Source organism: Pyrus communis, chromosome 4 (assembly GCF_963583255.1).
Source record: "Pyrus communis chromosome 4, drPyrComm1.1, whole genome shotgun sequence".
Taxonomy (NCBI): domain Eukaryota; kingdom Viridiplantae; phylum Streptophyta; class Magnoliopsida; order Rosales; family Rosaceae; genus Pyrus; species Pyrus communis.
Window position 1 is genome coordinate 2,898,636 of NC_084806.1, and position 14,292 is coordinate 2,912,927.

At 35.6% G+C, this 14,292-nt stretch overlaps 1 protein-coding gene across 1 annotated transcript; it reads left to right on the top strand.

The window, feature by feature from the left end:
* The first annotated feature begins 8,220 nt into the window (after window positions 1-8,220).
* LOC137732435 (phosphate transporter PHO1 homolog 1-like) lies at window positions 8,221-13,295 on the top strand. The gene is made up of 14 exons (XM_068471742.1): window positions 8,221-8,525; window positions 8,624-8,924; window positions 9,265-9,664; window positions 9,769-9,817; window positions 9,909-9,980; window positions 10,300-10,429; window positions 10,908-11,028; window positions 11,127-11,376; window positions 11,468-11,572; window positions 11,682-11,726; window positions 11,862-12,014; window positions 12,124-12,402; window positions 12,696-12,832; window positions 12,978-13,295. The coding sequence occupies exons 1-14, from the start codon at window positions 8,289-8,291 to the stop codon at window positions 13,066-13,068; spliced, it is 2,370 nt and encodes a 789-aa protein (XP_068327843.1). The 5' UTR covers window positions 8,221-8,288; the 3' UTR covers window positions 13,069-13,295.
* The last annotated feature ends 997 nt before the right edge of the window (window positions 13,296-14,292 follow it).

Consider the following 14,292-nt stretch of genomic DNA (forward strand, 5'->3'; position numbering starts at 1 on the left):
TAAAAAATTATTGGGTAAAATACAAAAAACTACCTCAACTATGGGTCAAATGACACTTTCATACCTCATCTTTTAAAATTGACAATGTCATACCTCATCTTACGAATTTGTGTCAATGTTATACCTTCCGTTAGCTTGGCCGTTTATTTCTCAGTTAAATGCTGACGTGGCTTGATCCGGGACCCATTTTTATTAAAAAATTATTAAAAACAAAAAAAATCATTTAATATTATTTAAATATTAAAATAATAAAATAATAAAGAAAAGTTATTTAAAAAAAAAAACCAACATCAATTCGTCCCTTTCCCCCCTCTCTCCCTTCTCCCCATCTTCATCTTCTTCCCTTTTCTGCAACTGCAACCCAGAAAAACAGAAGAGAAAAAAAAAAAAAAAAAACCAATTTGTTTTCCTTGCTCCTCACCCCCTCTTCTCCCCACACCCACGCACCCAACCTCCCCACCTTCGCTCCCCACCCTCTGCACCCAACCTCGCACCCACTACCTACAACCCCAAAAAAAAAAAAAACCCCAGAAAAAAACCCATTCTCCTGGGCGAGGAGAAAATGGGCGGCGGGTGCCGGGGGGGGGGGTGGGAATGGGTGTGGAGGGGAGAGGGTGGGTGCGAGGGGGGGCGGACGAACTGGGTATTTTTTTTTTTCTTCTCTCTTCTTCTTCTTCTGCAGGTTGGGTGGTTGGAGGGGACAGGTTTGCCGTTGTTTTTTTTTCCCTTCTCTCTTCTTCTGCTTCCCTCTTCTTCTTCTTCTTCTTCTTCTTCTTCTACGGGTTGGGTGGGGGGGGTGTTTTTCCTTCTCTCTTCTTCTGCTTCCCTCTTCTTCTTCTTCTTCTTCTTCTGCAGGGGGACAAACTGGGTTTCCCATTGTTGTTGTTTTTTTTTTTTCCTTCTTCTTCCTCCTCCTTTCTAGGTTGCAGGGGGTTGGGTTTGTGGTGGGGGAGGGGGGATGAACTGGGTTTGGTTTGGTTTGGGTTTTTTTTTTTTCTCTTCTTCTTCTTCTTCTTCTTTCTCCTTCTTCTTTTCTGGGTTGCAGGAAGATGATGGGGAAGAGAGAGAGGGGAGATGCACGAAAGGAGAGGTTTGTTTTTTATTTTTTTATGTACTTTTTTTTTTATTATTTTAATATTTAAATAATATTAAATGATTTTTTTTGTTTTTAATAATTTTTTAATAAAAATGGGTCCCGGATCAAGCCACGTCAGCATTTAACTGAGAAATAAACGGCCAAGCTAACAGAGGGTATAACATTGACACAAATTCGTAAGATGAGGTATGACATTGTCAATTTTAAAAGATGAGGTATGAAAGTGTCATTTGACCCATAGTTGATGTAATTTTTTGTACTTTACCCAAAATTATTTCTCATGTAAGTGGGGATTTTCCCATCACATATAAGTATATCTATTAATTGCACGTGGACATAAACGTTAATTATATTATCTCTCAAAATACTAAGTTAGTATTGAGACATGAAGGGCCAAAGAGATTAGACTTTAGTTGATCAGATCATGATTAATTAAGCTGAACCATATACCAAACTGCAACTGCTAATTAAAATGCAAAATGTGGCAGTACTACAAGTCTACAAGTTAATGTTTCGATTGTGCAGATCCATTTGTCTGATGAACCGTGCACGTAGAAAACATTAAAAGGTGCATGCGCATGCAAATATCCGTAAGAAAACGAAATTATAATACGGGCGCTTATCCAAATTCCAGTGGTGGCAGCACTAATAGATGGAAATTGACCAAACTAATATATGTACTTAAATATATATTATGAGCAGTGGTGGAGCCAACATAGAATTATTGGTTGTTCATGATCCCAATACTTTTATAACCTTAACATATTTAATATAATATTTTTTTACGATTCATATACAAAACTGTGATAAATTGAAAGAAAAAAAAAAGTCAAAAACAATAAATTACAACCTGCAACTTCTTTTGTGCAATTTATGCATAGTTATTTGTAGCTTTTCTTCTTTCTTTCTTTTGTCTTTCTTCTACTATTTCTTGTGTGCAACCCTATGATCTGCCACAACTGTTAGATAAAATGCTTCACTCGACAGGCCTTGGCAAAAATTGACATAACGTGGCATAACTCGCCAGGTACCCACAAAAAGCTCGACAAAATGATCCAATGCAATTTTTGTTTGGCCGAAATTATAATCTCATTGTTATAAAATTCTGGCTTTGCCATTGATTATGAGTTAGATGTCCAAAAGAAAAGAACCCAATCATACAAAATTGATTTACAGAAGAAAAAAAAACCCTTAGGAACTCCAATATTAATGTACATCCACCAAACAAGCTAATAAAATGAAAATTGATATACTATTGGATTGAATGGAAGAGAATACAATGAGCTTTGCGTGACATATATATAACCCTAATTAATCCCATAACCTTTCGTACCAGATAGCTTTGTTCATCTCAACCCAAGTAGCCGGAAGCTTCTAATTCCTAATTATTTGATATTTAATTCTCTTAGGGAGAGCTTTACTTCAGAATAAGGGACCATATATATTTAATAGTCATACATATCACATATGCATTTTCTTGAAAAAGAAGCATTAGTCATATATACTCCCTTAATGAAGAAGCCGTCTCTTATCCGGTACTCGATCTATGCAGCCACTCATAATATCCATGTCGACGAATTATACTAGGTATAAAAGGTATAAACTGCTCATGGGGTCGAAATTAAATATAATGCACCATTAATTTCCTGCTTTCAGAATATTATTATGATGGCTGGAAGGAATTGACATACGTAGTATAGCATATTTGAAATAATATTCATGAAACTGTACATGGAAACATAATTCATGTGGAATTTCTAGTTTTTACCATTTATCTGCCCTGTTAAATTTGTCTCATTTTCTCTTCTTTTTTTTTCTTCTAATTTTGTGATCTTGCTCAATTTGTTTTGCAGGTTTAGACCTTTAGGTTCGACTTTAGATGGATTAGGTTTCATGTCCCTCCCCCCTCCCTCTTTCCTTGTATCTTTATTGTTTTCGTTTTTAGAGGGATAAGGTTTATGTCTCCCTTTCTTTTTCATGTATTTTTTATTTGTTTTCCTTGTAATATGAGGAGTTAAATTTATAGCCCTGCTTAGGTGTAACTTATTTTTCATTATTAAAAAAAAAAAAATCTCTTATATACTGTCGAAGTTTTCTTAAAAAAATGATGGTAAAGCAACAATGTTAATCTTCATATATTATGCTTTCAGGCCAAAGTAAAAATCTTAAATCTTCATGAAAATCTGAGAAAGTGATTCTGATTCTCAGAACCATATTGTTGTAAATCTTTAGTACATGTACTGATTATTGTTATTTTCTTTTTCTGTCTCCCGATTCTCTTCATATTTTACATTTGAAATTTTTGTTGACAAGACACATACCGGCCGCGAATTCGAAGATACGCGATTCTGCAGGATGAAGCAAAAATAGAAGGAATTAAAACCAGCTGCTTCCCAATATATCTGTCTTAAAATTAATGATACTTAAAGCAATTAAAAATTCAGTCACTTCAATCTTTATATTACCATATAAGCCTATTCTTTTTACTATATAAGCCGAGAAGGGAGATTCTAAAACATGGTCTCGGATGCGGAGGTAAATAGTCTTAACAATTTGAGCTGTACAATATGATCTGTAGCACTTCCGATTAAACTTGGGCAACATATAATACTAATTCATCGGATGCGGAGGTAAATAGTCTTAACGTATAGTGAAAGAATCGGGTTGACCATTTCCATTATTGTATTACACCTTCCTTTCCAACACTCTTGAAGATAATGATCCTGAGTAATCAAGTCAGTCTCTAAGCAATCATAAACTATTAAGCTTAATTAATTAATTAACTAGGCCTGTAGCTGTACTTAACATTGGATTTGATCCTTAATATGCTGGATTAATTGCGTTAAAAACCCGACATATGGTACCGGCAGACGTCACTTGTTCAGTTACATTTCACATACATCTATTTCAAAATTTTCAAACGTTTCCTTATACCTAGAAAAACTAGGGAGAATTTAAATGGTTGGTTTATCACTTAGCACGTTTAAGAGAATCAAAATCTGCTACCTCTCATTTCAAAGCTAAGGGATGACAATGCATATGTAAGATGCAAAGTAATGCATATGTAGGGTTCAAAGTAGAGCATACACTAGCAACAACAAAAATAACAATCCATTATTTAAATTAAAAAATTAGCAAAAAATCCATGGTGGATATGGTTTACTGTTGTACAATCATACCCCCTTCAAAGCCGATAAATTTATCAATGTGTCGAGAACACGATCCGGTATACTGAGTGTAATAATGCAATTGGTTGGAAACTTGAAACAAAAATTTTTCAACCAATTATATTACTACATCAAGTATACCAAATCATGTTCCCGATACACTGAAAATTCTCTCCTCAAAGCCAAAGTATAGAATCAATGTTATTATTAGTACTCATTGAAAAATATGCTCTCACTGAATAAAAAAAAAAAAAAACTGTGCTGTTTGAAGAGATAATGAAGGGATGGGATGGCTCGCTGAGGGAATTATTGTTTTACTAAATCATTGGGGATATTATTATTTAACATGATTAATTTTCAAGTCTTTTTTTCAGAACCATAGCCAAGAATCGTATGCGCCTTGGAGAATAATCATCTTGCTCAGTTTTTTTTTTTTTTTTTTTTCTTTACTTGAATTTTTATTATTACATGCATGTTTATAATTAGGACAAATTGTACGTCTAAAGGATTTGTATAATTGAAGAATGGCATCTTATTCTGGAATATGAGAAGCATATTCTTATCTATGACATGGATTTGAGAGCTCAACCTTGTGCAAACATTCGGACACGGATCCTCTAAAGATATTGCCTTTTTGGGCAATGGTCAAAAATACCCTAACTAATGTGCCAAGAATGGTGAGTAGAGGGTAAACTAAAATACAAGGATATAATTAAGTGTTCTAATCTGAATCGTGTAACATATCTAAAGTTTTAAAAAACGTCTAACATATCAATAGTGGTGACTACATGATGAACTGAAATGGAATGGACATGTTATGTATACTCGCAAAATTTCTCCGAACAAAAACCTACCAATACACCGACTAAAGTATCGCAATTAGTCCTATCTTATGGCTGGTTTGGTATTGTTGTGCTTTGAAAAAAAGCTGCTTCTGCTGTGTTGTGAGAATAAGCAGCTGTGAAATAAAGCAGCAAAGTGTTTGGTAAATTTTTTTGTAAAAGTGCTTTTGAAAAAAATAAAAGTAGTATTATAATGTTTGGTAAACTTTTATGTAAAACAAATGTAAAAAAAAGCCGGTTTTTCAAAGCTGGGTTTTGCAGCTTCTTGTTTTTGGCTTTTTTTTCACCCAAAACTGTGAAAAAAAGCTGAAACTGAGTGTTTACCAAACACAAAAACAGCTCCCAGCTTTTTTTGATACCAGCTTTTTTCAAAATCACCTCAGTACCAAACCAGACCTTAGTCAGCCGGCGACCAGTGCCAAACTCTTAAAGTAACACCAATTAGAGATAAAAAGGAAAATGTTTTAGTAGATTAAAAGAAATTAACTGTACTCTCATGAAAAGGTAAATAATAATTAAATCCTAATAGCACTGACTATATTTTCATGATACTTATGATTTTTTTTTTTTTTTTTTTTTTGGTAAACTTCATGATACTTATGATTGATCCACGGGGAGTGCACCTATTGTATGGTCAATATCTAGATCATAGGTTATGTGGGGTCAAATATATTGATAGAATGGAGAAATTTTTTAGTGTGTTTTCGGTTATGTGGGGTCAAATATATTGATAGGATGAAGAAATTTTTCAGTGTGTTTGAAAACACGGTGCAAGGTATAATTGGAGAAAAGTTTTTTTTTTCTTTTTTTTTTTCAAATATCTTTCTAATTGTACAATGACATGTGTAGTACCACTCTATATTTCAGACACATTAAAAAATCTCTCAATGGGTTGGGTCACTCTGCAAGGAAGCACCCATATATGCCATCCGAATCGGATCATCATTTCCATGGCTTTTCATTGGCTTTGTTTTATATACCTAACGGCTTAGGTTTCATGCGTAACTTTATTTTCTCATCCTTTTAACTGAAATTACACGTTAAAATATATGTCTCTTCATTTTAAACAATTGTACTTAATAGGTTCAGAGTTCTCGTATAAAGTTGTTATATATAATGTAACACGACCCTTAATAAGGGGATGTTGCTGTGCTGTAGTTGGGATGAGACGCATTGTTTCTATTACTTACTCACAATTGATACGCTATTGATATAATGTCGATATATTATCTTATAACATCGTCAATATAAATCACACAGTTCATCAACTACACATTTCTTTCTATATAATATAACTTCTTAATTTTTTTTTTTTTGTACAACGATATATTTTACACTAAGGGGGGGAAATTCGGCTAAGCAACACAATACGCAACTTAATTTGGTATCGAATTCACCATCCACGAAATTCGAACATAAGACCGCTCACTTACAAGTGAAGATGAACATCACTAGACCGTAGTATTGAGTGACCTCTATAATACAACTTAAAACCAAAGATCTGAATTAATTTTGTCAACTAAAAAAACTCTCTCAAAATTAAGACTCTATATGAACTCTTTGTCGTCTCATGTTTTTGTCATAATATTTTGTCATGAATTAATTTTAAATTGTGAACTGGCAGAAAATTCAACAGAGAGTATCACTATGAGAGTTTACTATATTTGTTGGTTTCTGCTAAGAATAACGAAACTATATATGTTGGTTTATGCGCAAGGGCATCTAATGCATGGAACACTAAGATAGAGGGGAGAGTAGTGTGCGTGTGTACGGAATGTCAAGAAAATGAAAGGGGTATCTTTTCTAACGAACGCTGTCAATTTTCCACAATTATAATGCTGATGTTGCAATCCATGTCAGAGAAGAAAAAACGACAAAAATTATAGCTAGGGCAACGTCTGCGGATCTTTATTTTATTTTATTTTGGGTGGTGCTATCATCTATTTTTACTGCATACAAATTTCTCTCGATTACCAATTGCCTGATTGAATAAATTAAAAAAAATTAAAACGCATAAATTAATGAAGTTGTGTGAGAAATAAAAATAATGTGTGAATAGCGGTACTCTTTATTATTTTTAGTTTTGGTGGGAGGATCGGATCGTGTTGACAAGTTGGAATGGATTTAGAACAAAGGAATGGAATTATATCATCACATCTGGAACCTCTTAACTTATTACACCACCATAGAAATTCGACTTGTATCATTTATCGAATGTATCAATAATGTGCCAGTGTGTTTAATTGCTCATATCTTGTTTAAAAAGGATACAAACAATCGTTTCATTTAATATAAACTCATTTTATCATATGTAAATTGTGTTTCAAAACCCCCACGAGCCTCAAAGACCTAATTTATTACATAACACGGGTATTGACATGTCACATTTAGAATACAAGGTCTTCCTCCGTCCTAAATGCCAACAAGTATCTGCTGGCAAAATGGGTTCATATACTTTGTTTATTTTATATTTTGCAAACGAAAGTTTGATTGCTTAATGAAAAGCAGGAAAAATAATTGAAGCTTTAGTTATCTTCAATTAGTGGAAATCTGGCTGGTCTAATTGGAGCTAACATTGGTGTGCTTATAAATATTTTAGTTAATAAGCTTCCCCTTTCACAAATAAACAAGCAGCTCTTGGCTTACTTATGGGGCACTGCAGCTTCCAACTTTCAGAGTGTCTAAACTACCCCTTGATCATATGCATACTAGTTGTGAAACAAGGGGTAATCGTGGTGATTAAGGAAACAAATATATTAATATTTTCACTAAGAAAAAGATAACAACTTTGCTAATCATCCTCTTTAGTGCCATTATTCTTTTCTCCCTATATCTTGAATTGGATTTGATACCCTCTCCATATCCCGCCCTTTCAAAATCTTCAGGAGCACAAGTTGGCCGAGGTAGTCGTAGCATCCGGTGGCGATTCGGTTTACTTTCCGGTGAAGCTGGTTACTATACCCTTTCAAGTGGAGGAAGCATAGGATGATGGTAATGGTATAAGTGCAAAGGATATTTTAGAATGTGCTCTTAGATAAATTGGTACGAGCACATCAATCAAAAATTCCTTTTTTCCCAACCCCCATAAATATGTCACAAGGGGCTTCGTTAGAACACTCACAAGGAGAACTAGAGCCTCTTCATCATCCTTCTTTCTCAGAACTCGAAACTCAACGAGAAAAAATGGTGAAGTTCTCCAAGCAATTTGAAGGGCAGCTCGTCCCCGAATGGAAGGATGCATTCGTCGATTACTGGCAGCTCAAGAAGGACCTCAAAAAAATCCATCTCCTCGACTCTAACAACAACAAAAACTCACCCACTAGGCACCAAAGTAGCCCCTCTTTATCCAACACCCTCTTCACTTCCATAAGGAAGTTCTCTCCATTTGGCCATCCACATAGAGAACATGACCTCATACATGTACACATTCTCTCTTCCGACCCCTATTATTATGATCGTTTTGCAGTTAAATTTTTGAAACGCGTGGTTTAATTTGTGGTCTTATAATTATGTACCAGGTTCACAAGAAGCTTGCCTCATCCGCAAGCAAGGAAGACATGTATGAGACTGAATTGTTAGAACAATTCGCCGATACTGATGCTGCGAAAGAGTTTTTCGCATGCCTCGACCTTCAGCTGAACAAGGTGAATCAGTTTTTCAAAACAAAGGAGAAGGAGTTCGTGGAGAGAGGGGAGTCCTTGAGGAAACAAATGGATATACTCATTGAGCTCAAAACCGCCTTCAAGAAACAGCGCGGTAAAGGAGCTTTTGCACTGAACTCCAAGGAGGATATCTCCATGTCATGCTCCTTCTCATCTGGTAATTTCGTCTTTTACTTCAAACGAAATGAGCAAAAATCTGTATATGCTTACAAGCATGAATAATACATATTTTAGTCGTACTTTTTGGCATATTTCCCATTTAAATGATTTCTCTTAATGTTTTTCTTTTGATTAACAACTGTCGTCCATAAGATTTGAACTCTGGGCAACGATCAACACCAAATAGTCGTGCTCCATTTATATTTTTTGTAGTTTGCTATCTATTTCACCAATTGATTCTAAAACGTGCAAATTTAGTGTCATTTTTTACGTAGCTGATAGAAACGAAAATCAACAATCTATATTTAGTTTGTGATGGCTCTGTTTCTTGGACACAGATGAGGACTCTGTTAAGGACAAAACAGAGCAAGAACAGCCGCAAGACTGCACAGATGACTTGGAGAAAAATGAAGCGGCATACTCTGAAGGCGGCGAATTGGGCAAGTCAATGAGAACGAAGAGTGAAGATATTGGGAAGCTAAGGAGCATGTCAAGTCGTTCTTTCAGCTTCCAGGGGAAGAACTTGAAGATAAACATTCCTCTAACAAATCCATCGCGTACTTTCTCAGCGATCAGTTACCTAGTTTGGGAAGACCTGGTGAATCAGTCCTCGAGAAAATGCGGTGCAGACGGAGGTAGGCTGCACATTAACAAAACCAAGTTGCATCATGCGGACAAGATGATCCGAGGCGCTTTCGTTGAGCTCTATAAAGGGCTGGGATATCTGAAAACTTACAGGTATGATCATCGAAATTTTTTGAAGTTCAACAAATAAGGTTTTGAAGTTATTACGCAATCGAATTTGATGAGGCAGGGAAGCTTACGTGCTGTCCATTTTTCAGGAACTTAAACATGCTTGCTTTTATAAAGATTTTAAAGAAGTTTGACAAAGTAAGTAAATGCATGCCTAACTTCGTCTTTTAAAGTTGCATTTTGGTTTTTGCTTATGTAATAAAAGTTGAAATCTTCTTTTCTTTTGCAGGTCACTGGAAAACAAGTGCTTCCAATTTACCTAAAAGTTGTAGAGAGTTCCTACTTCAACAGCTCCGATAAGGTACCTGACAAACCCTACTTTTTTCGAATTTTCGACCACTAAGTAAATCTCGATTTCGATTATGCTAGCAATGTTTTAGAACATTTTTGCATGATATTTTGATTGGATCATATTCAAATGTTGGCCACCAACTATCAATTCGTCCAAATAATTTCTCGACAATTTCAAGTGGCCATTGATCCTGTAGTTTATGACTGCACAGTGGATGCCATTAGATTCATAAAAATTGAACCAAGATATGCTTGTCTGACGCGTAAACTGGAAAAAGTTTACTTTGCAAGTCAATAGTATTTTTGCTTATTACTTTCGAAAATGATAGGTGATGAACTTAGGAGATGAAGTTGAGGAGCTTTTCATCAAACACTTTGCCGAAGAAGACCGACGAAAGGCCATGAAATACCTTAAACCGACACAGCGCAAAGAATCACACTCTATAACGTTCTTTATTGGTAAGTACAGAACTTTCATGAAAACTGATCAGAACGTTCTTTATTTTAATGATAAAAGTTAAAAGTACCCAAGTGGTTTTCCTTTACACAACTTTTGCTGAGGAGCTTAAAAGTCTGTTCATTTTGTGGCCATACAAAAATTAAGAAACCAAAGTGTACAGACCCATTAGGCCACTAGGGTTTTGGAAAACATGGATGTGCCTTGTCCACTTTTTTTTGGGTGGGAAATAAGGCATAGGTCCCATGCTATTGCCATTGTTATTTTTTAGACCATTTTTTGTTGTAGAAAGGTAGAACCCTAACAAGGGCCATCGACACCTAGGGGGCAGCAAGATTTTTTAACATAAAAGATATGTCGCGTTACATAGTGAACCTCTCTACCCATACATGACATGTGAAACTGATAAATATGTAACACATTGGACTGCAATGACTAAGTACTCAGGTGACTTATCTTCTTATTGATTGTGATTACCAGGTTTATTCACAGGGTGCTTTATCGCGCTCTTAACTGGATACGTCGTTATGGCTCATATCACGGGATTGTACAAACGGCAGCCAAAATCGGTCTACATGGAAACTGCCTACCCTGTACTTAGGTAAGTATTGCTGCAAATAATGTGAACTAGTCTTTAAAATGTTTGATGTAAACAAGGAGAGGCTAAAGAAATAAACTTTTTCTGTTTTGTTTTTGCAGCATGTTCAGCCTACTGTTTCTACACTTCTTCTTGTACGGTTGCAACATTTTCGCGTGGAGAAAGGCGCGTATAAATTACAGTTTCATCTTTGAATTGTCCCAGACAAAGGAGCTAAAGTATCGAGATGTGTTCTTGATCTGCACCATGTCGTTGACTACTGTGGTGGGAGTCATGTGTGTTCATTTGTTACTGCTAACAAAAGGCTACTCATATGCCCAAGTTCAAGCAATCCCTGGCCTTCTTTTACTGGTAGTTCTTCAACTCATAACACGATAGATTAGAAATTGAATATCCAGTAATTAGTCATTGGGTATTTCTTAACGTTCTTGTAAACACGCAGACGTTTCTACTGTTACTTGTGTGCCCCTTCAACATCATTTACCAATCAAGCCGCTTCCGCCTTCTTCGTGTGATAAGAAATATCATTCTGTCACCTCTGTACAAGGTACTGCATCTCTCGAACATGATCAAAACAAAACATTTTTGATAATAGCTAAAACCATATTCGACCAATTAAACCATGCTTCTAATTAGTTTCCGTCTGCTGTCTGCAGGTCGTCATGCTGGACTTCTTCATGGCAGATCAACTTTGTAGTCAGGTATCATTGAGCACTAAACCGAATAAATTTGAAAGAAAATTGATTCTAGTTCCTCAAAAAAAAAAAAAAAAAAAAAAAAAAAAAAAAAAACCTCGTCTGATTTGTCATAACAACAGATTAATTTGTATTCAATAGGTACCGATGCTTAGGAATCTCGAGTATGTGGCATGTTACTACATAACTGGAAGCTACAAAACTCAGGACTATGGTTACTGCATGAGGGCAGGACATTACCGAGATCTTGCTTACGCCGTGTCCTTCCTACCCTATTACTGGAGAGCAATGCAGGTATACTGATTAGTTCCTTTCCTCTTGGTTTAACCTTTACTGTCATTTTTCCTTTGACGAACTAAAACATATACATCTGACTAAGATTTTCGATTAATTGGATTTTCAGTGCGCTCGGCGGTGGTTTGATGAGGGACAGACAAGCCACCTGGTGAATCTAGGCAAATATGTGTCAGCAATGTTAGCAGCAGGAGCTAAAGTAGCTTATGAGAAAGAAAGGAACATCGGATGGCTGTGCCTTGTTGTGATCATGTCGACTTTTGCAACAGTTTACCAATTGTATTGGGACTTTGTAAAGGATTGGGGTTTGCTACAAATGAATTCCAAGAATCCTTTGCTTAGGAACGAATTAATGATTCGCCGAAAGTTCATATACTACATCTCAATGGTAATTGCCATGTCCCCTCAAATAAATCACAAATTTGAAGAACGAGATGTTTCTTGTGTGGCAAGCAACCGAGAATGAACATATTCTTGAAATAAAATTCTGATAAATGTCATGATAAAAAGAAGATTCCCAGTCTAGTTCAGAGAGGACAACATGACAGCAAAGAATTAGATGTTGTTTGAGAAGATGCACGCACATCATCGAAACAATTTTTGTGTTCTCTTTCTAGGTTGTAAAATCTGTCGGATTTCAAATCCGGTGTTTGACGAATGTTTTGGATGCTACATCTGCAGGGATTGAACCTTATTCTCAGGCTAGCTTGGTTGCAAACTGTTCTCCATTCAAGTTTTGGACATGTGGACTACCGAGTAACCGGGCTGTTTTTAGCTGCTCTTGAAGTCATCAGAAGAGGGTTGTGGAACTTTTTCAGGTAAACTAAAATCCCCAAACTCCCATGATTCTGATTCTTATCGGTCCACATCTGCAGCCGTATGCAGAAATTGACATGAAACTGAAATATAAACATATTCTTCGATTTCAATAGCTCTAACGCACGATTTGTTCGAATGGTACAGGTTGGAGAATGAGCATCTAAATAATGCAGGCAAGTTTAGGGCAGTTAAGACTGTACCACTGCCTTTTCATGAAGTGGATGAACAAGACTGATGCCCCATTGGCAACAGTTGCAGATAGAATTCGATGTTTAGGCGTTTTCGGAACAAATGTTTCCAAGAGGAGGAACCTTGTTGTTGAGAGCTCGTTCCAAAGTTGATGTAACAAGACACATCAACTGTGTAATCTCTTTTTGTTCGATCGGTGGATTTGAGGGGGAACATTTGTTCATACTTGTACACAAAAAATTTCCTTCATCAATGAAAAGAAAAGGAAATTGATGCAAAGTGCAAATACATGTTGTATATATGCTCAACCTTTCTGTCCTTGTTCCATGGAGCAACAAATGCTAAGTAATTAGGGCTTCAATAGTCAAAGTAAAATCCTAATGATGTTCTTGTGTCTGGACGCCCGTATAGGATACCTAACACATGGAGGTGGGATCGGGGGATGGGTGAGACAAAAATAGGGGTCTTTGTGTGGTTTACTAATTTGTGTGTTATGTTAGGCAATCACTCTAAACGGACTCATTTAAGAAATTTATGAGAATACAAGTTGATTCATATTATAATTTTTTTATTTTTAAAATTGGACCAGCTAATGACTTCACCATTGCAGTTCATCATTCTAGTGAGAGGTGAAAAGACTCACAAGGGGTATTTCAACTTCCTTTTACCACCATCATGTGATTTACCATCGTCAGAAATTAAACCCAGAACGTACCATATAGAATATGATTCTGAAATTTGTTTCTAACTATGGGTCATATTATAATTTGGGTTTTTGGGTTTTGGAGGTTTGAAGGACCGTTGGCTGCCCAACTCAGCCTTTTCCATAGAACACGTGGCAAAACCAATTGATTTGCCCAAAAGATTCAGTGCCCGAGATGCAGTGAAACTAAGATTTTAAAAAAATTTAAAAATTTTTTAAAATAATAGATTTGATAAAATTTAAAAAGATTAAAGATTCCTACAAATTTCATATAGACTTTTAAAGAATTTGAATGGATTGTGGTGGAAGGATTTGAAATCTTGGGGGGTAAGGTTGGATTCTTTTTGGTATTGATTACATATACTTTTGACTCTCAAATCCTACAAAATTCACAACTTATTGAAATCCTCCAAAATTTTAAGTTTTTGAACACGCTTAGATTTGTATGTATTTTAAAATCCTTTATAATCTTTTAATTAACTACACCTTAATTTTAAAAGATTCTAAAATCTTTTAATTGATTACACATAAATTTGAATAAATTCTAATACTCTTTAAAATCATTTA